The sequence below is a fragment of the Eretmochelys imbricata genome, chromosome 5 (assembly GCF_965152235.1).
Source record: "Eretmochelys imbricata isolate rEreImb1 chromosome 5, rEreImb1.hap1, whole genome shotgun sequence".
Taxonomy (NCBI): domain Eukaryota; kingdom Metazoa; phylum Chordata; order Testudines; family Cheloniidae; genus Eretmochelys; species Eretmochelys imbricata.
In genome coordinates this window covers 113409292-113431123 of record NC_135576.1, presented here as the reverse complement: position 1 = coordinate 113431123, position 21832 = coordinate 113409292, and the positions used below count along the sequence as shown (strand labels likewise).

At 42.8% G+C, this 21832-nt stretch overlaps 1 protein-coding gene across 2 annotated transcripts in view; it reads right to left on the bottom strand.

The window, feature by feature from the left end:
- Positions 1-3954: 3954 nt before the first annotated feature.
- Positions 3955-21832, bottom strand: part of DMRTA1 (DMRT like family A1) — a 238354-nt gene continuing 220476 nt past the window's right edge. The window contains exons 1-2 of one of the 2 annotated variants that reach the window (XM_077817716.1): positions 7938-8382; positions 3955-4943 (exon numbers count right to left, since the gene is read on the bottom strand). In XM_077817716.1, the coding sequence (XP_077673842.1) occupies positions 4096-4943; positions 7938-8382 (1293 nt within the window). In that variant the 3' untranslated portion in view covers positions 3955-4095. Of the gene's footprint in view, positions 4944-7937; positions 8383-21832 lie in introns of those variants that run through there. The other variant, XR_013346228.1, reaches the window with a different exon arrangement.

Below are 21832 nucleotides of genomic sequence, written 5' to 3'. Positions count from 1 at the left end.
GTGCATAATTCCATGGCTGTTTAGCAATGCACCGATGCTTAACTTTATGAGTATGCTTTAGTTTCATTGAAATCTATGGGACTTAAGTACATCCTTGGTTAAATCCAGGGCAAAACAGTGAATAGGAGTATATTATACCTAAATCCTCACTCAGGACTTCAGGATCAAATCCACTGTGTGCTATGAAGCAGGGGTCTTAGGTTGGCATTTCAGAACCTGTTCTCTCACAGGAATCTCCATCTTGCTTGAGATGTACCACTGAGATAGATTTAACAAGTGATGATATGGGCTTGGAGTGTAGTGTAATCTAGTGTGCTGGAGAAAATGAGAGTAAAAACCATAATGCAGCTGAAAGAAACAGCTTCACAAAGGGCAAGGGCTATTCACTCCAACTCTTACAAAAAGGAAGTGCGTTAAGATAGCTACAAATTCTGACAAAGAGCAGGACTTTTCAAATAAGCCTATAAACTTTAATATTATTGTGTAAATGGTTGGGATTCTTAGTTCACAAGTAAGGCATTTTCTTAATTACATCTATGGAAATAATAGCAACATAAAAATAACAAGTAAGAACAATACCATTTGGCAAGCTGAGGGCTTGTCTATATGGTGCAGCAATGCAGACTACAGGTGTGTGATTTCTACAGTGTACTAGCATATTGCACACTAAATGTTCTCTAGTGTACTCTTGTCATAAATAGAAAGGGAAGGGTAAACCCCTTTGAAATCCCTCCTGGCCAGGGGAAAGCTCCTCTCACCTGTAAAGGGTTAAGAAGCTAAAGGTAACCTCGCTGGCACCTGACCAAAATGACCAATGAGGAGACAAGATACTTTCAAAAGCTGGGAGGAGGGAGAGAAACAAAGGGTCTGTGTCAGTCTGTATGCTGTGCTTGGCCAGGGATAGACCAGGAATGGAGTCTTAGAACTTTTAGTAAGTAATCTAGCTAGGTATGTGTTAGATTATGATTTCTTTAAATGGCTGAGAAAAGAATTGTGCTGAATAGAATAACTATTTCTGTCTGTGTATCTTTTTTGTAACTTAAGGTTTTGCCTAGAGGGGTTCTCTATGTTTTTGAATCTAATTACCCTGTAAGATATCTACCATCCTGATTTTACAGGGGGGATTTCTTCATTTCTATTTACTTCTATTTTCTATTAAAAGTCTTCTTGTAAAAAACTGAATGTTTTTTCATTGTTCTCAGATCCAAGGGTTTGGGTCTGTGGTCACCTATGCAAATTGGTGAGGCTTTTTATCCAACATTTCCCAGGAAAGGGGGGGGTGCAAGTGTTGGGAGGATTGTTCATTGTTCTTAAGATCCAAGGGTCTGGGTCTGTAGTCACCTAGGCAAATTGGTGAGGCTTTTTACCAAACCTTGTCCAGGAAGTGGGGTGCAGGGTTTTGGGAAGTATTTTGGGGGGAAAGACGCGTCCAAACAGCTCTTCCCCAGTAACCAGTATTAGTTTGGTGGTGGTAGCGGCCATTCCAAGGACCACGGGTGGAATACTTTGTACCTTGGGGAAGTTTTGACCTAAGCTGGTAAATATAAGCTTAGGAGGTTTTTCATGCAGGTCCCCACATCTGTACCCTAGAGTTCAGAGTGGGGGAGGAACCTTGACAACTGTAATGGAGCGCCGCTTAAAACTGTAAAATGTTATAAGCGCACTATGGTACTCTTAGTGTGCATCAGCAGGGTCTACATGAACCAATTAGTGTGTCTCACACTGGTGTGCTTTAGAAATCACAACCCAGTAGTGTGCATTGCCCCACTGTATAGACATGCCCTTATTTTGGCATTCTGGCCTCAGCTGAGGAAAGCACTTAAGCACATACTTAAATCCATCCCTGCTAAAGCACATGCTAAAATGTCTGAACAGCCATGCTTTCCTGACTTAGGGCCTCACTGAAATCAAATGAAGCAGGGACATCTACTGAAACTTCAAAATAAGTTAATATTGAAAGCTTGCTAATTTCCACTGATGCTAAATACCATCAATTGCAAGCGATAAAACTGTTGCATTCTTTGATAAAATATAATCATTCAGAAGATATAGTTTAACAAGCCAGTTCTCCATATAATTAGCCTTCATAATTGTTTACTTTTTGCTTATGCCTAACCCTACCCAGGTCCTCTTAGCACGTAGAAAATGCCCTGATGTTTGACTGAAATAAACTTTAGTTCTACCAGATAAACAGCAAAAAAGACTGACTTCAGTGGGAGCATGATCAGGCCCAAAGTCAGACTTTTGTTATGTTTTCTAGATATCAAGCAACAAAATCAGCATCAAATACTTCCTCAAAAGCATGTCTCTGTTTTAGTTGCTACATGCAACTAAGAGAAATTCCCTTTCTTGTTCTGCAGTCCTATAGTTCTGATTCTGCAATAACTTTGACTTTAGCCACATATACAGTCATGCTGCAGGACTGCTCAAATATGCAAAATTAAGCACACATATATGCAAAAGTCTGCAGGATAGGAGTCTAAGCATTGTGCCTGTAATTTAACAAATGTTTCAAATATTTTGGGGAGACCCAATCCTGGTGTCCTTACACAAAAGAAGAATCCCACTGAAATCAATAGGACTTTACACACAAGTAGAGAGAGCAGGTTTTGACTCTGTCTCACTTGTAACCAGGTTTTTTGTAATATACAAACATTTCCTATTATTTAAACAGCAACTCTCCAAAATTCCTACTGTAACCAGTAAAGGAAAATTTAAAATACCAGCATATGTAAGAGAAACCTCTCTCACCTTTGCAGATTTTAAAAAATAAATTCCTTATGATATGAACCAAAATGCTAATTTTCTTTTCAAACTGCCATCAAATTGCAATAAACTAGAATGGCCAGAAGATGGTGCTCATTTGCTTTGACTTTGTTCACTGATTAGCTCTGAGATTCGCAACATAAGGTCTACAAAACTCGCAATAAAAATAAATGTATAAAGAAATTGTACTTGCCGTCATCATTTGAGAAGAATTTTATGAATGGAAAAAAAATCCACAATACAATAAAATAAAAATTAAAAAATCCAAACTATAACCCAAAATAGGGGTTGTATTCAGTGTATACAAAGGACTGATTTTCAGACATTCAAACCCCACACTGAAGTACAGTTTACACATTTGGACTAACGCTGTTAAAAATGGGTGCCTAAAATCAGGCTCCTACATCCACATTTAGGCCCTGATACTACAAAAATGTTCACACATCCTTAACTTTACACCTTATGAGCCAGATCCTCAGCTGACTTAAAGTAGCAGAGTTCTACTGACTTCAGCTGAGCTATGCTGATTGATCACAATTGAGAATCAAGCACTGTAACTTAAATGGGGCAATTCTCAGAATGCAGAATTAAGTATGTGCATACGTTTTTACAGGATCAGGGCCTTAGACACCTAAAAGAAGAGCCTGATTTTCAAAAGTGTTAGCACCCTGCAGCCTCTATTTACTTCAGTAAGATCATTTGAAAAATCACGTTGCTTATTTTAGTGCTAACTATGGATTTATCAACTTAACATTAAGGACTCATTTTTGAAAGTCTTAGTTTTAAGTCTCCAAAGTCAATGATGCAAACAAAAATAAGTACACAGAGTTGATTAAACATTTTTTTTTTTTTAAAGGGAGAGGAAAGTTATAATGGACTTTCCTTAAAATTCAACTATTTCTGTTCACAGACAAATATATCCTAGTTATTGTTTCATTTACAAAACAATTTGAAGACATTATACAAACAAAATATATGTATAATAAAAAACTCAGTTTCAAAATCAGTGCTAATTTTGAAACCAGCTCTTCACAGCAGATATTCTGGATGGAAAAATACATAATTTAAAGTATTTTCTTTTTTGCTTAAAAATATTTGAGTTTTGCAAGCCATTCTACATTAAAATTTAAAAAAAAAATCACATTCAAAAGGTGTATAAAGCCTCATTATGTTCTTTTAAAAAGGAACTGGAAGTGTTCTGCCACCTCTAATATAATATTCTATGGACTGTGGGATTAAAGCATCCTTTGAGGCTCGACATACTAGTCCAGATGTCATCACAGCTGCATATTTTGCAAGTGCATTACGAAAGGGAATATGCTAAAGGCACTACTGGTTTTCTTGATTTAACCTTGAGAAAATTCCACTGCTAGTGACTGACTCTTTACTCGGAAAGTAAGACGCATCCTTGATCGCTCCTGAAAAGGAGTAGTCCATTGCTGGGTGAAAAGGCAAAGCTGGAACCAGTCCAGGTGTTAAGTAGGGTGACATAAATCCAGGCAGCCCTCTTCCAGGGGTGGAATAAGCCAGTTTTAGAGGACTAATCCCCAATCTAGGGTTTAGGCTATAAAGATTTGTTGCACTTCCAAATGATGTAGAACCGGTTTGAAGAGGGGAGAAAGCTGATGTATTGCCAAATGCTCCAACACCTAATCCTGTGAGGCTAAAACTAGAGGCTCTGTGTAAGGCACTAAATTCAGATCTAGATGGGTTTGCAAAGTCTTTGACATTTTGTTTATTCTCTTTCCTATTCAAGATCTGTTCTATGGCTTGGACCACATCTCCTTTGCAGAACTGCAGGATACTCTCCAGCTTGCTTCGTTTATGACTAGGAAAGACTTTGGTGAGAATGCCAAGTGGGTCTCTGTGTCTTGAAGCAGCAGCAGGCAGACTGGAACGGGGGGCAGCAAAATCCTTGGACCATTCACTTTCATTTCCTGATTCCATGTCTGAAGAAGAAAGAGATCCTGAACTTTCTACACCTTCCAACTGCTGCTCCGGACTAGGACACTGAACATTCTCTTCCTTTTCTGAGATTTCCAGCCCAGATGACTTCACTCTACAGCTTCCATTAGCTTCCGCTGACTCAGGCGAAGATATCAGGGGAGGAGGATGTGATAGGACTACAGGACCTTCTAACACCCTGAAGTACGAGTCATACTTCTGCACCTGTTCTTCTGGGAAATAAAAAAAAAAGATTAAATTTAGTCTAAAACTCCCCAACTAGCCTTCAAAAGTCTTATAAATAGCTACCAAAATTTCCACACAGTACACATTACACTTCCCAAGAAAAGATATAGGGTGAAATCCGAGCCCCACTGAAGTAAACAGTAAATTTGGCAAGGACCCCAACGAAGCCATGATTTTATCCCTTGGTATTCAAAGCAATGAACAGTGTAATTAAGACTGAAATCTGAAAAGTGACCAAATAAAAAAATTGCACCTTTGTACTCAAGGGATCCTTGCCCAGATGCTCATTCATTTCAATGGAGCTGTGCTGGTATACAATAAGAAAACATCAGACTCTCCCTGTTTATTTAGTTATATTAGCTCACTTTAGTGATGAAACAGCCATGCTGGCTCTGCAGGGCTAAGAGAGCAGGCAGGATTCTCTTCCTTCTTGTTCTTCACCAACAGAATTCCTTCCTAAGTTCAGACTTTCATTAGAATGCTCAGTGCCATTTTGTGCGGAAATTTGAGGAAATTCCCTCCAGTTGATTTTGACTTAGGGAGAGACTGGGGAGAGGAAGCAGAAAATCAGCTTAGTCCTCCCCACTCTTTAGTTACTTTTTATGCTCATGAAGAAGAAAAAATGACTCATTTTAAAAAAAACTGAACAATGGGTAATCTTCACTGAGTAACATTCTTTCATCTAAAGGGAAAGATCCAGATTTTCTTATTTTTAGCTGAGATACAGACAGAGAAGGCAACTGAAATTAAAAATGATGCAAGACTTCCCAAATTGTTCAGCATAGTACTTACATCACGTCAATACCTTTTTTGGGAGGCAATAAGTATATATCGGACATGCCCAGAACAAAAATCTAGGCCCCTATCCTTCTATTGCTCCCATGCAGGTAAACATTTTTGCCTGCACACTGATTTCATTGGGACTCTCCATGGGCACAAGAGTCCACCTGTGCACACAAATTACAGAATTAAGGCTTTAATGGTTAATTAGAGGAAAATACACATAATTTCTTTGTAGCATATATGTGGGGTTTTCTGTTTTGGGGGGTTTATTAATTTAAATTTTCGAAGGCTTATTTTTAGCAATTTTTGCACTTTAGGTAGATGTTCAAAAAAAATCGAGGGTTTTTTTCCCCCAAGGCTCTCTCTTTGTAAATACTGAAATGAGTAATCTCTTAGTAAATGTTAAAGGAACATGACAATTTCAAACAGCATGACACTGAAGTGTACTAGGGAACCTCTAGTGTACTACAGCAAGATCTACATAGACCAATTAAGGCTGAGCATGTTAGTACTTTTTAGAAATCACACCCACTGTAGTCCGCATTACTGTTCTATATAGACAAGTTGTTAAATACAAGTAACCATTTCTCGTGCTTATTGGATAAAAACTGATTTATTATCAGTTAAAACCTAAAATCAGAAGCCCTACAAACATGTAAATATTGAAAACTTTCTCATATTTGTACAATCCTGTTAGCAACCATCCCACATAGATTTTCAGTGTTTAAAAACTAAGGCTCCAATCCTGCAAAGGCTTATAAGCATATGTAGTCCTATAAGGGCTGATTTTGCACCCACTAAAGTAAACAAGAGTTTTGCCACTGATTTCAATGATGCTTAAGCCTTTGCAGGATCAGAGACCACTGAATGATCTCCCATACATGCATGATCAAATACCCAAATGTGTATGCGAGTCTTTCAGTTAACTTTGCTGTATATCAAAACTATTGCCAAAAGCAAGGATTAAGGACCTGATGCTGCCACCCTTAGTCACTATAGTCCAGTGTAGTGTAAATGGACTTCATCCTTAAGTATGAATTTGCAAGATAAATTTTTTAACAAAAATGCAAGAAAATCAGCAGAAACCATAGTTTGCTTTGTTTTTGTTTTTAAAAAAAGCTATCCACTTCTTTGTGGCATCATGACACCAACTTCATAAACACAATATTCCTAAACTTACAAAATGGGTATTTTTTTAAAAAAAACTGATAGTCTCTTATTTTATTTGTAAAAGCTGCATGACGTATATTACACGGATAACATATTGCTTACTATACTTAATATGCAACACAGTATCCTGCATAATAACATAACATTGCACATTTAGCGTTTATATATATATATATATGCAAAAATAAAGACCCTGATCTCACGAACACTTGAGCACTTATTTGAATTATCCTACTGTTCGTGCTTAAACTTAAACACATGCATAAAAGTTGACAAAACTGAGGCCATATATTGCTGATATTATCTTGAACTTATTAATACACTGCATATTATATTAAATATGACATTTCCTATTTTACTGCATAACATATTGCATTTTGTTAGATCATGCGTGTGCACACACATACTCCAAAATGCAATATATTACACATGAAAACAGATAACAGGAAATTGCATATTTAATAAAAAGCATAAAAGTGTTTATATGCTGTGCATATCATTCATGCACGGTATTGTAAGAGAGAAAAACTAAAGGCCAGAGCGTAACACCACGATCTAGAGTCACAAAGGGATTTGGGCACCCAACTGCCTCTTTAGGCACCTAAGGAAATACTCCCTATATACGCATAAATATGCAATACATATGTACATACACTGTACTAGTAAAACACGCAACCTTGGCTAGATTTTTAGAAAAGCTCCGTGCATGAGGCTCTTCTGAAAATCTGGCAGTAAGCGTCAAGATAGGACCCGCTGGGTGCGGAGCACTGAACATAAGGTTCTGGTTTGGGAGCCTACGCGGGAGCAGCGCTCTTTTAGGGCATCTGCCCCCTAACGCGTGGGGAACACCAGGGCAGCTCCCCGTATCGCCAGGCGCCGCCGTCCGTCCACACGGCCGCTGCCCGGCCCCGCCAGTGCGCGCACACACTTCGGGGAAACCGTGGCCACGCTGAAGTCAGCATCTGCTGCAGAGGGGCCAGGATTTCGGGGCCCCCCTGCCCCACGCGCTCCCCGCCCCGCTCGCGCACCTCTTCTCCCCGGCTGGAGCTCCGCGCTCACGCCCCCGCCCGCCGGCGCCCGCCCGCGGGCGGCGGGCGGGCGCTGCTGGAGGAGGTGCTGGAGCCCCCGGGCCTCGCTCTCCTCCTGCGCCTGCTGCCGGCGCAGCGCCACCTGCGCGGCCATGACCCGCTGGCGCTCGGCGATCAGCGCGCACTTGGCGCAGGCACAGTCCCGCCAGCGGCAGAAGCGCTTGTGGCCCTTGAGCGCGGACACCACGCCGTGGTTGCGGCAGCGGGCGCACTTCGGGGTCCGCGGGGAGCAGGCGCCGCGCTCCGGGCCCCCAGCCGCCGGGCAGCAGGGGCTGGAGGAGCCGCCAGTGGCCGCGGCTGCAGCCGCGGCGGCCGCTGCCCGCAAGAAGAGACTGGGCGGGCGGAGGAAGGCGGGGGGCAGCCCCGGGGAGCTGCCCGGCTCCATGCCCGGTCACCGCACAGCTCCCGGGGCGGAGGGCGCAGCGCCTGTGGGCCTGGCCGGGGGAAAGCCGCCGCCGTCTGCCCCTGTCGCCTCCCGGTGCGGGGAGTTAAGCGTCTCTCCCGGGTGGAGCAGGGCGCAGCGCCACGCCCCTTGCAAAGGGACAGCCCCCAAAAGAGGGGCGGGATGGTAGCGCGTGGGGCCCCCACTGCTCCGCTCCTGGGCACACTGAGAGGAGCCAAGGAAGTTGCTTCACACTGACGAGAGGGTGGGATTAATTTGTGAGAGTGCGAGTTCAGGTAAATGCTGAGGGAGCGGCGAGAGCTGCAGGTGTCTCCCTCCTGCCCAGCACTTCCCTGGTTCCTTCCAGCCTGCCTCGGGGCTCAGTTCTGCAAACACAAATAGGGGCCCGACCCTCAACTGGGATGGGGGAGACTCAGGTTCAGTTCCCCCTTTTGCCGAAGGAGATGAAAGGATTTCAGAAAAGCCATAAAAAGAAAAGGAAGTCTTGGGGCACTTTAGAGACTAACACATTTATTTGAGCAAAAGCCATGGAGTTTAATGCTAGAAGGGACCACCAGATTATGTACTCCAGAGGTTCTCAAACTGTGGGGTGGGCCTGGCAAGGGAGGCTTTTTTCTTTTAAAGAAGTCTGACGGTCAGCCCCAGGTGACTGGACTCCTGCAGCAGGGCCATGCACACCTGGGAGGTGGAGATAAAGGGGAAAGCCAAAGCTCTGCCACCTGGACTCAGGCTCTCCTTCCTCCCCTGCCCCTGCCAGTCCCTCACCTGGAGGCAGTAAAGTAGTCAGCCCCCAGAAGGAGCAGCAATAGCGGGGGGGGAGTGGCATTAAGTCTGCTGTGAAAAGTGCTATTGATGAATATCACTTTTCACATTGCCAACCTTATTTCTATGCTGCTGATGGTGCCACACTGCCTTCAGAGCTGGGCACCTAGCTGGCAGCTGCTGCTCTCTGCTCTGCTTCCAGAACTGGGGGGTGGTATATGTACTTGGAGGGAGGGGCAGAAATGACTATGGACACAAAGGGGGACCCAATCAAACCACTTAGCTCATCTAACCTCCTGTAGATCACAGAACACCATCACCCTAAACTTAAAGTCAAAGTTAGACAAAAGTACCAAGTCTACAGAAGACTAAACTATTATGTGGAACAGGAAAACAATGGACAAGACTGAGGGGTACCAGGGCCTGAGGCCCTCACGATGGCAGTGAAAGGATTGAGACATACCCAGATAATCCCAGTAAGTGACCTGCACCCACTCACTGCAGAGGAAGGCAAAAACCCTCCAAGGTCACTGTCAATCTGCTCTGGGGGAAAATTCCATCCTGACCTCACATGTGGTGAGCAGGTGAGCAAGAACTAACCAGCGAAGCACCTAAGAAAGAGGATGCTCTGTACCACCTCAGGGTCCTGACCCTTCTATCCTATGTCCCATTTCCAGCCATGGCTATTCCTGATGCTTTGGATGAAGGTTAAAAGAAACCCAGAATATTACAGGTGAGGGGTAATCCCTTCCTGACCCCTGCAGGTAGCCATCTGAAACCATGAAGCATGAGCTTTAGAGACATAGGACAAAGTGAGACCCAGGAGTATAGAGCCTTGCCCCCTACCATCACAAGCAACCCCCTCATACAACTGCACTTATAAATTTGTCCAGCTCTCTCTTGAAAGTAATTAAATTCTTTGTCCCCACAACTCTTATTGGGAGGCAGTTCCAGAACCTCATCCTTTTGGTGATTAGAAACCTTCTAATTTCCAGCCAGAATTTGTTCATGGCCAGTTCACATCCATTTGTTCTTGTGCAAACATCCAGTAGCATAAATAGCTCTTCACCCTCCCTGGTATTTACACATCTAGCATATTTATAGAGAGCAGTCAGATCCCCTCTCAGCTTTCTTTTTTTGGTAGACTAAACAAGCCAAGCTCTTCCAGGCTCGTCTCGTAAGACAGACCTTCCATTCCCCGATCGTTCTAGTAGCTCTTCTCTGCACCTGTTTCTATGTAAATTCATCTTTCTTGAACATGGGTGACCACAATAGTACACAGTATTCCACATGAGGTTTTATCAGTGCCTTGGATAGAGGCATTAATTCTGTGTGGCTACTAGAAATGCCTCACTTGACACATCCTATGATCTCATTTGCCTTTTTCAAAGCCGCATCACACTGGTGGCTTATCGTCATCCTGTGATCAACCCACACATCTAGCTTTCTGTTCTCTGCTGTCACCTCCAACTGACGAGGCCCCAGTTTGTAACAGAAATTCTTCTTAGACCCTAAGTGCATGACTTTGCACCATTGAATTTTATCCTAGTTCTCTCTCCCCCCACCCCAGTCTTCAAGGTCATCCAGATCTTCCTGTATAATATTCCAATCCCCTGATTTGAAGAGGGGTCTCCCACCTCTCTCTGGGAGAGCTCTAACCACCTAGCTATAGGATATTTGGATTTGGGGCTCCCTCAGTTTCTCCTGTTGAAGCTGTTCCACTGTGGCTAAAGAGACATTAGAGCAGGGGGACTGGACCCTGAGTCTCCCTCCTCCCAGGTGGGTGCCCTAACAAGCAGACTACAGGATTGGGCCCACACATGAGATAGGTGGGTAAATGCCTATCTTCCCTCTGTTCATGGATTGCTCAGGAGCTTACATGGGAGATAGGCACTCTGACAAACCTAGAGTGGGGCAATAGTGCACAAGCTCAGAGGCAGGAACATAGGGGCTTAGGGAACTTTTACCCTGAAAACGCAGGCACCAAGTGAGTTTAGGTGCTCGCAAAGTTCACCAGGAGTTGTGTGTTTCGCAGTGAAGCCTAAAACTCGGATTAGGCATCTAAGCAGTGCTTAATTTGTGCCAGGGCTGAGCCCTGGCCCTTCTAGGCTTGGCAGTTCATAGCCCCAGCACCTCTGCACTTGCTGGTTTCTGGCACCTCTTCCTTGACAAATTAAGCACTGCATTGCCTTGAATGGGTGCAAGCCCTTGGTGTTATAAATATAGATAATTACTAAAGTATTGTCAGAGCACTATCTTTTGAAAAATCTCTATGAACAGCAGGAGTTGGGGTTACTAAGGTGACTATTCTGCTCCTTTTATGTAAGCAGGAGTTTCTCGGTTTCTCTCTTGCTGCACAGAAGGAGGGATATGCAAAACTTAGGCTGTGGAATAATCCGCTCAGCCTTCAGCCCATTTCTGCCAAGTTACTAAGATTTTAAGCAAGAGGACTGTAACATTCTAGCCTTGATGCACGTGTGCATACCTTTCTGCATCTATTAATGAGTCCATATACAGCACATAGCTAGGGGGAGAAATGGATTCCTAAAGGCACATCAGATATTTTTTCTGCTGTTAATGAGATTTTTAGCATCACACTAACTAGTAGAATGATGGGAATGGTTGTTGATGTGTCCTGTTCCAGAAAAAAATAACATTAAGTCACCTTCATAATAGCCATATTTTCCTTTTCTTCAAGGTTCATGTTCATATTGTGCAACAGACCATTGTATTACAGGATCCTACCCTCTCCACTCATATTTTTACTGATTTAAGACTAATTTATGGGTGCTCCAGTACTGGTACATTGGTAGAGTAGGTGAGTGAGAGAGGCTTGTCCTTCCCTCCTTAACGTGTTTCTGCATAGAGATTTATTCTTATTGCTCTTGCACAAAAAAGCCACAATGCTTCAGGCCAGTAGGTCTTGAGCACAAGAGGGAGAGGTGCTGTCTGGATTGGTCAGTGGCATGGCTTTGGCTGTGCTTCCGAGTTGCTGGCGATGTCAGAAGAACTCTTCTGGGTGGAAGTGAAAGCTATATCTTGTCTAAAAGCATAGCAAGGGCTGCTGGTGTGTGCTTATCCTGTCCCTCCCCTGACATTGACGTGGTAGGTAAATGCCTGCCCCGGCACTAGGGAGGCAGAAGACCTACTGCTGTTACCACTAGAACTCTTCAGAGGCATTTTAAGCCAAAGTGCTCCGCAGCACCTTGCAGAGTCAAGTTCAAAATGGGAAATAAGGCTGGGCCCACTACTGTCAAAATGGAAGTAGCACCTTAGGTATACAGTTGTTCTGCATTCTTCAGGGGGGAAAGAGGCCACACTCTTCTTATATGGGTAGATTTACTCTACTCTTTCCAAGCAGCAAAGGCATAATACTGAAATTAAGGAAATCCATCACTTCTAAATTAATTTTTAGAACCTTGCCAGCTGGGCTGTAAGTCTGTTTTTTTTTTTTACTAAACTGTAGACTATAGATATTGGAAGGAATAGAAACACGATCATCAACATTTGATATTTTGATTTTTATAGAAAATCCCAACTCACCCGCACAATAGATTCAGTATGGGGTGTTTTGATCTTATTTTTGCCTGTGGATTCAATCCTGCAGTCCTCATTCATCCAAAACGCCTAGTGACTTCAGCAGGAGTTTTGCATTTGTAAGAACTGTAGGATTTGACCCACTATTTTGGTAAGAGATAGTAGTTTGGTCCAGCGTGATTTATCTGTTATTAGAAATAGTGTCTATTTTAAACTTTGTCTTCAGGCTGTCTGGAATTCCTCTGCCAGAGATTCTTCTGGGACCTTCATTATCAGTGTTCCAATTAAAAGAGCTGGGCGATTAGAAAATGTTAGCCATTCACAACCAGAGCTCTGAATAGGAGATGAAGCCAGTTCCTCATTGGTTGCTTGCCACTCACATATTTCAGTTCTGGATCCTCTTTGAAATTCATTTCTTTTGTGAGCATAAGGTTGTTTTTATGAGGTGTTGTCAGGCCTCTGGCAGGATTATTGTGTGTGTTAGAAGGTGGTAGTTTTTGAACAAAGTCTTCAAAGTCAAGGCTTGGAAAATAAAAGCCTCAGATCAAAATCAAACACCATAAAATGCTTAATGTTGGGCCTCGTCTCAAGGCTCAGAGGCATGGCAGGTATTTTTTATTCAGCTTTATCATAATTAGAAAATTAGCAGTTATGTCTACAGTTTTCTTGAAGTAATTAAAATAAATGATTAGCTATAATTTTCAAGATAAGATTTAGATCATGGGTAATGTTCAGTAAATTACTAAATATTAGTTATCTGTAATAACAGTTTGGGCCTTATTGTGCCATCAGTTTTTAAGTAGAACTCTTCACTGAAACCAATATGGTCCTTGGTCTCCCCTCTCTGCCAAAAACTGAAATCAGCAGTAATAAGGAGCATCTGGCACATGACAATAATTTAATTTATGTGTCTCGTATTAATACAATTTTTAAAGCTGCCTTTTCTTTTTAAAAAAATAAATACACATCTTAAACTGGTAAGGCTGTGAAGCTGCTACCCTAGTCATTTTGATCCTGGAAATAAAGATGAGTCTGAATTCCTTTATGTTTTATCCATGTCACTTTTCCAGTCAAGATTCACAACACTCATACATTATTCATGAACACTTAATGAAAGAGCTTATTCCAAATTCCTAGAATATCTTTGAAAAAGCCTTCCATCAAAAGAATGACACCCACATCACTGACACCCCCGTCTATACCTGAACCCCTACAAAACAACAAAAACAAAAAAAAATTAAATCAGAAACAAAACCCCTATTCCAAGCCGAATTTTGACCCTAAAAAGGGAGACGTTCCAGAGACTCCATAAATTCCATTAAACATTTTTCTGTTGCTATTGATTTTACATGGAAGGCCCTCAGATACTATGGTGATGGGTGGCAGATAGACAGCCAGACAGATACTGTAAGGTGGATGCTGAATGACCTGCATTAGATAGGTATACGAGCAACACTGTAGCCATATTTCATAGTAAGAGTTGAATTAAAAGAATAAAGTGTGTGCAAGGAAAACAGAAGAAATTCACATCACAGGGTTAAATGTGCCATATATCCTCTGACACAATATTAAGAAACTCATTAAAGTGGCTGCAAAGAGCAGCTGGGCAGCTCCCTAATGGGGCTGTTCTCAGCAATGCATGCTGGTTTTTGCTGTGGGGAGCAGGAATAAAAAGGACACTCCTATTAGAGACCGAATAATGTCCTGTCCAATTTGCAGCCATGAATGTAGTCAGTGACCCTGTTGGTAATAATGCAAAATGCATTTATTTATACATTGTATAAATCACCATCATCATCGATTATTCCAAATCTTATTGCTCTTTGGTTAAGCCTGTGCTACATACAGATCCAGGGAGTATCAAATATTTCACATTGTCCTACCCAAAAGGGTTATTGACACTGAAAAAAACTGTCTGAGCACAAGAGATCTTCAGTGTTTGATTTGCTTTTATGCACTGTGTGTGTGCATGCCAACCCAACCCCAAATGCCATTACTTAAGCAAAGGGCCTGCTCTCCTTTAACACGATGACAAAACACACATTGACTAGAAGGACTGCAGGGTCAGTACCATAAATGCATCATTATGGTAGGCTATAGTTGAAGGTATGGTGGTCCTATCACAATAATAGCTTCTGGCTATTGAAGATGTGTGGTCGGGTTAGGAAAATACACATGTGCAATGATTTACAATATAGCTACATTCCAGGGGCTGGGCTCACTCCTGTGGTCTTTACTCAAGACAAGTCTCCTACTGAAGTCATCAGGAGTTTTGCCATAGTAAGGATAAGATCAGAGTCAGTGGGTGAAATCCTAGCTCTTGTTAAGTCAATGGTAAAAATCCAATTTCAAGAGGGCCAGGTTTTCACCTGATGTGCTTTCTCCTGTTTTGGATCCACAGGGCAACTGGTTTCTAATTTACATAATTAAATCAACAGCACTAGTCCTAAATTATAAAGGCAAAATCCATTGGAATGCAATTGTCATTTGAAAAGTCAATTGAAATCAGTCTGTAGGGTGCTTTAAGATTTCAAAAAACTCTTATTTCATCCTCCCTTCACTTTTTGTAAACTATTTTGTGCCATGATTAGAGTTGAAAAAAAATAGTAAGATTAGGCCCAGATCCTGCAAAGGCTTCTGCTCCCTTGCATACCTTTTAGCACATAAATAGTTCCTTTGAGTTCAGTGGTTTTGGGTTGTGTTACATCTCTGTGCAATGAGAAGTAATTCTGGAATTATACAACTTTTTGTAATAATTTGTTAGTTTTTCATGTAATTGTGATTAAACATGCCATGTTACTGTAGATTAGCGCTCAGTAATAAATCACAGATTTGCCTAAAAGGAATGAGAAATTATGGCTTTAAAAAAAAATCACTACTTTTTTGTGCTTACTCACAATATTTTCAAAAGTGGGGGCCTCAAGTCAGGTGGGCTAAGTTTTTTCACGCAAGTAGGAAACTGTAAGAGAGCTTGACCCAGAAAGGGAGAGAGAGTGTATTGTAAAAAAGAAAAAGTAAAGGATGAAACATCCGATGAAGTAAGCTGTAGGTCACGAAAGCTTATGTTCAAATAAATTTGCTAGTCTCTAAGGTGCCACAAGTACTCCTTTTCTTAAAGGACAAAGTGTATCACCACAGTCTAGAATCACAAAGGGATTTGGGCACTCAACTGCCTCTTTAGGCACCTAAGTCCAACATTTAGACACCACTAACATTTACAAAACCACCATTCATCTGCCACCTAATCCTGTAGGCGCCTGTGTTTCCCCTGGTGGGCATGCACAAAGCCCCGTAAGATCTGATGCCACCACACAACTAACAAGCTGCTTGGAGCTCTTGCTCGTGCCTAAGCCCCACAGGATTCTCAAATGAGGCATTTCCCCATCTCTCTCACTTGTGGGCAGGGCCAGATTTACACCTTATGCGCCCCTAGGCACAGCCTCTCCAGTGCCCTCTCTGCCTACTGCTGACTTTCGTGTTGCACACAGTTTTAGAGCGGTAAAATGCTAAGTTCCCTCTAAGGCCACAAAGGCCTGGCAGGTCGGGAGAGGCATCTCTCCCCCAGCCCAGCTGAGCCCCAGAGCTACCGCAGCTGGGAAGAGGCACCTCTCCCTTGGCCCCAGCCGAACCCCGGAGCTGCTGCGGCTGAGGAGAGGTGTTTTCCCTGGCCCTGGGCTTCTGCGGCAAGAGAGGGCTGGGGGGAATCCTCTCTCCCTGCCGCAGCCCTGGGGCAGCCTGCACCCCAAACCTCTCATCCCTGGTCCCATCCCAGAACCCACTCCCCCAGCCGGAGCTCTCACCCCTGGCACCCCAACCCTCTGCCTTCTCAGAATACCCAACAGCTTGGCGTTTACAGCATTCTCCTGGGAAGTGGGAGACCAGGATTCAAGTCTGTACTCCACAACAAACAGAACAGGATTTGAAAACAGATCGCCCACCTCCCAGGTCAATGCCCTAACCACTGGGCTATTGGCTAAAATGGGGCAGGGGGAGTCTTATGTCCCTTTTCACAAGAAAGGCCTGACCTGGTTTAGGTGCCCAACTCCAGGAATGGGTTCATGGCTGAGAATCCTGAGCTGAAATAAGTCTTCTTCCAGCCTGTCACTCAGGCACCTAAGTCCCAAATCCCTGGGAATTAGGTGCCTATGTCCCTTTGTGGATCTGGGCCCTAAACCCTGCCCCTTTGCCCTGCATTTTACCCCTGGCTACTTTAGGCAACTTCACACTCAGCTTGCTGGTTTCTGTGAATCCCTTTAAGTGTCTAACTCTCCCCATAGAATGCACAGGGGAGCTTGGGTGCCTAACTCAGGGCTGTGAATTCCACTGGATGGAAGGGCATCTAGGAGTTAACACGTAACACCTACGTTCCCTTTGTGACTGCAGCCCCAGCTGCTTGAAATTCAGACAGTTTCTTCTTTCCATTCCCACTTTCACCCAGCAGAAGAACAAAGTCTAAGATTTCTATGTGTAAATGGCAAGATATAGGAGTCCTGAATTAGCCAAATTAGGGTTTGAATGCATTCACAGCAATAGCCCCTTGAGGAGGAAAAACACGTTTGTTATTTTATTTTTGTTTTTAGTAAAAAAAAAACCACAGTTTCAGAAATTCTCTGGGTTCTACCAACATCCCAAAACACATTACTAACTGATGATGCAGACATTTGTATGACATGGGTCAGTAATACTCAATAATTAATATTTTTCAATTAGAGGACAAGAAAATGACTCGTAGAAAATTAAAATATCATGCCTGATGCAGAAAATGTGTATAAAGCCTATTTCCCCTCACGGTCTGTCTTTGCCTTCTGTTAATGATGGATGTGCACAGTCCAGGGGCAGAGTTGAGCTTGTTCATACTTGTCTACTTTCCAATTAGCAGCACTAAAACAATGCATGTCTGTCCGTTGACATATGGTCATAATTACGTCACAGGGTTAAACAATAGCCTCCTACCATTTATAAATCTTCAGTCAAAAACAAAAATATCAAGTTCCTTACAGATTCCTAGCAATTAGTATCAGGGAATAATGTCTGCCAAGGAGCCTTTTGATTTTTCTTTCAGATCAAGATGATAAATTCCTGTTGGAATCGGTATGTAACATAGCTTTTGTTTTGATTTTTGATTCAAAGACTCTGTTAGTGTGTACATTTCCCTTAATCTGTCACTAGATAAATTTCAGATTCGTGCCATAAACAGTGAATAGCACCCAAGTAAGAATGCAAATAAAGAAAAGTTTGATGTTTGTCATCAGAATGTCTGAAGATTATGTTATTTCAATTTACTACTGAAGATTTAGGGCCTGATTCTCCATTGCCTCATGAAAATAAAAGCGAATCAGAATTTTAGCTTTTTGTACCCACTTTGCACTGGTATAAATGATTAAATAAGATGAGAGGCAGTGAAAACTCAGACCTGTGGTACTTATTTTATGTCAGATTAAAAATAATGAAGGAAGTATTAAAGAATGGTAGCATAATGAATGCCAATCAACATGGGCTTTATAGCAAATAGGCCCTGTCAAAACAATTTTTTAATCAGATTACAAGTTTAGTTGATAAAGGTGTCTGTGTTGACATAATGTACTTCAATTTCTGGAAGGTATTTGATTTAGAATAATTAAATTATTAGAAAACATGCCTTAAAATGATGCATCCAAAGAGCTTGATCTATTTAGCTCAACACAGAGAAGATTAAAGGGTGACTTGATTACAGTTTATATGTACCTACATGGGGAACAAATATTTAAATAATGGGCTCTTCAGTCTAGCAGAGAAAAGTATAGCATGATCCAGTGCCTGGAAGTTGAAACTAGATAAATTTAGATTGGAAATAAGGGGTAATTTTTTTAATGGTGAGAATAATTAACCATTGGAACAGTTTACCAGGAGTTATGGTGGATTCTCCATCACTGACATTTTTTAAATCAAGGTTGAATGTTTTTGTAAAAGATATGCTTTAGGAATTATTTTGGGGAAGCTTTCTGGCCTATGTTCTACAAAAGATCAGAATAGATTATCACAATGGTCCCTTCTGGCCTTGGAATCTATGAGTCATTCCCGGCACAACTGGGTCCAGTTACAATGTCCAGAGTTCAAAATGGATGTTGAAGGGGTTCAGAAAAGAGCAACAAAAATTATTCAAGGTCTGGAAAACAAAGATTTCTGATAGCAGGTGGCTCTTTAATCTAGCAGAAAAAGGTATGACAAGTTCCAGTGGCTGGAAACTGAAGCTAGACAAATTCAGACTTTAACAGTGAGGGTAATTACTACTTGGAATAACTGTACTAGCGAAGTAGAGGGTTCCCCACCACTTGAGGTCTTGAAGTCAAGACTGGATGTCTTTCTAAAAGATATGCTCTATCTCACACAGAAATTATAGGTTTGTTTTAGAAATTATTGGCTGAGGTTCCATGGTGTGTTTTGCAGAAAGTCAGATTAGATTATCATAATAATAATCATAATAGTCCCTTCCAGCTTTAAAAACTGTGAATAAATATTCATACGGACGCATCAGCCTAGGAAATGAATTACGTCAATGAGTCAAACTATTGTAATTGGTAATATTCTTTGGGGAGCGAGATAGAGGATATCGTTCAAAATCATACAGTGCAGCAGAAGTCTAAAGGGCATGTTTTCTACTTTCTAGTGTGAAAAGTCAAGGAGGTCATTCACCGCGTACTCAGACATGATACATGTTAAGGGATGCTGCCTGTATTAACCCAGAAATTAGGTTTTATTTTAAAAAAGCTTTGGGTGATTTTTTTTTAAAGTGCCTAAGAGATTTGGGATCCAAATCTCCATTTTCCAAAGTCAGCTAGGTGCTTAGGAGTCCAGGAGAATTGAACAGGGTCCCCAGGCCGACACACCATAATGGCCTGCCTTACTGTGCAGCTGATTCATAGTCTCACATGGTGTTAGAAATTGTATTTCAGTCTGCTGTTGACATAAATGGGAGATTGCAAACACTTGCCTATGTTTGTTCTTTTTCTTGCTTTTCTTTTCCTTCCAGAGGCCCATAAAACTAATTTCCAGGCTCTAGGCAAGGCAGTTAAGATTAGGGATCTGTGTAACACTCCCTAGGCTAGAGTTAGGGGAGAAGGCACAATATGTCTTAACAGTGTTTTATTAAAGTACTGCCACTCTGCTCAGTCTGAGTCAACTCAGGCTTCTGAAAACATCTAATTCACCATGGGCATCTTCAGGTGCTTAACCAGTTTATTTACATAGTCACTCACATACTTGTGGTTTGATTCCTTTAATTACACTCTAGCAAAGGGTTCATGGTAAGGGTTCTATCATGAGCTCATGATAAGGGTAAGTCACTGCCAGGTAACCAAAGAAAGACTTTTCCCTCTCAACTGTGAACACTGGACTCAGAGCATACTTTGTATAGTCTACTGACATGATCAGAGTTGAAATCAATAGGAACTTTGTCTATGAGGGAAGTCATGGCTTGTCAAGCAGGTGCTGAGTTGATGCAGAAGGCTGGAGTCCAAGTTACAAAATTGCACTGGCAGCGTGTGATAAACAGATAAGGATCTGCAAGCAAGTGCCGAGCTGCAAAAACCTGCATTACTGCTCTTCCAGTCCCCATCGCTCAAACATCACTCTGATGAATTTAGCCTTTAAATAGTAGCATTTTTAAAAAGCTTAAGTTTACTTAAGGTATTATAAATAAAACAAGCATAGCTTATTCTTCCATTAGTGATGTGTCAGTTTTAAAATGTGTTTTTATAGATCATGTTTCAGATCCTTTCTAAAGTGTAGGTTTCCCATTGGCTTCTGGCCAATGCATGGCACTTGTAAGTTTCTCAAGACATTTTATATGTATATTTGTTAGAATTGTCTTTTTGCCATCTTCTTCACAAGTGATGGATGGAGGGTTTTTTTGGTCATAGTTCATGCCAATTTGATTTAAAGAAGAAAAATACATGGTTAAATAAAATCCGATATGCTTGCATGCATATAGATCTTGCTTAGAACTGTATGAAGCTCAGCAATTTTAGTTTAGTTCACATCAACATTTTCTTCAGTTTTTGTTCAAATGGTCTTGCCACACTTTAATTGCAGGAGCGGGGGGTGGGGGGGGGGGAGTTTGTCCAGGCTGCATTTTTGAGAGGGCCCCCAAACTAAGTGGCATTGCAACCCCACGTGCTGGGTCGCCAGGCCACCCACTGGAATTGGGCGTGGTGGCCCCTCTTTCATAACAGAGGAGGCCACCTGGCCAAACCTGAATGGTGCTCAACTTCTGCATACCAGATTGCAATGCTTGGGGCAGGGAGGCAGGGCAAGCACTGTGGGACAGGAGCCGCTGCTGCAGAGAGAGTGTTGTGCAGGCTTGCTCTCCAAACCTCCCCTGCCCCACAGCTTCTCCTCAGCTGTAATTTTTTGGAAGGGTCGGGGGCCGCAGTTTCAGATTTTGCCCCAGAACCCCAAAACACTCTGCAGCCCTGACCTTAAGTTTCACATTCAAGCTAATTCAGTGTCCAGCGACATGTCAGTTAGCGTTTCCAGGTGTCCAGTTTTCAACCGGAACGTCCAGTCAAAAAGGGATCCTGGCAGCTCTGGTCAGCACCACTGACCAGGCTGTTAAAAGTCCAGTTGGCAGGGCTGGTAGGCTCCCTCCTGGCTCCACTTGGCTCCCAAAAGCGGTGACATGTCCCTCTGGCTCCGAGGTGCAGGAGTGCCAGGGTGCTCCGTGTGCTGCTCCCACCCTGTGCACCAGTTCCACAGCTCCAACTGGCCAGAAACCACAGCCAATGGGAGCTGCGAGGGCGATGCCTGTGGGCGGAGGCAGCATGCAGAGCCGCCTGGTCACTCCTATGCCTAGGAGCTGAGGGACATGTTGCCGCTTCAGGGGAGCCTCCCGAGGTAAGCGCCGCCCAGAGCCTACACTCCCTCCTGCACACCAACCCCCCTGCCCCAGCCTGGAGCCCCTCCTACACCAAACTCCCTCCTGGAGCCTGCACCCTGCACCCACTCCCACACCACAACCTCCTGTCCCAGCCGTGAGCCCCCTCCTGCACCCAAACTCCTTCCTGAAGCCTGCACCCCGCACTCCCTCCCATACCCCTGCCCCAGCACTGAGCCTCCTCCCACACCCAAACTCCCGCCCAGAGCCCCCTCCACACTC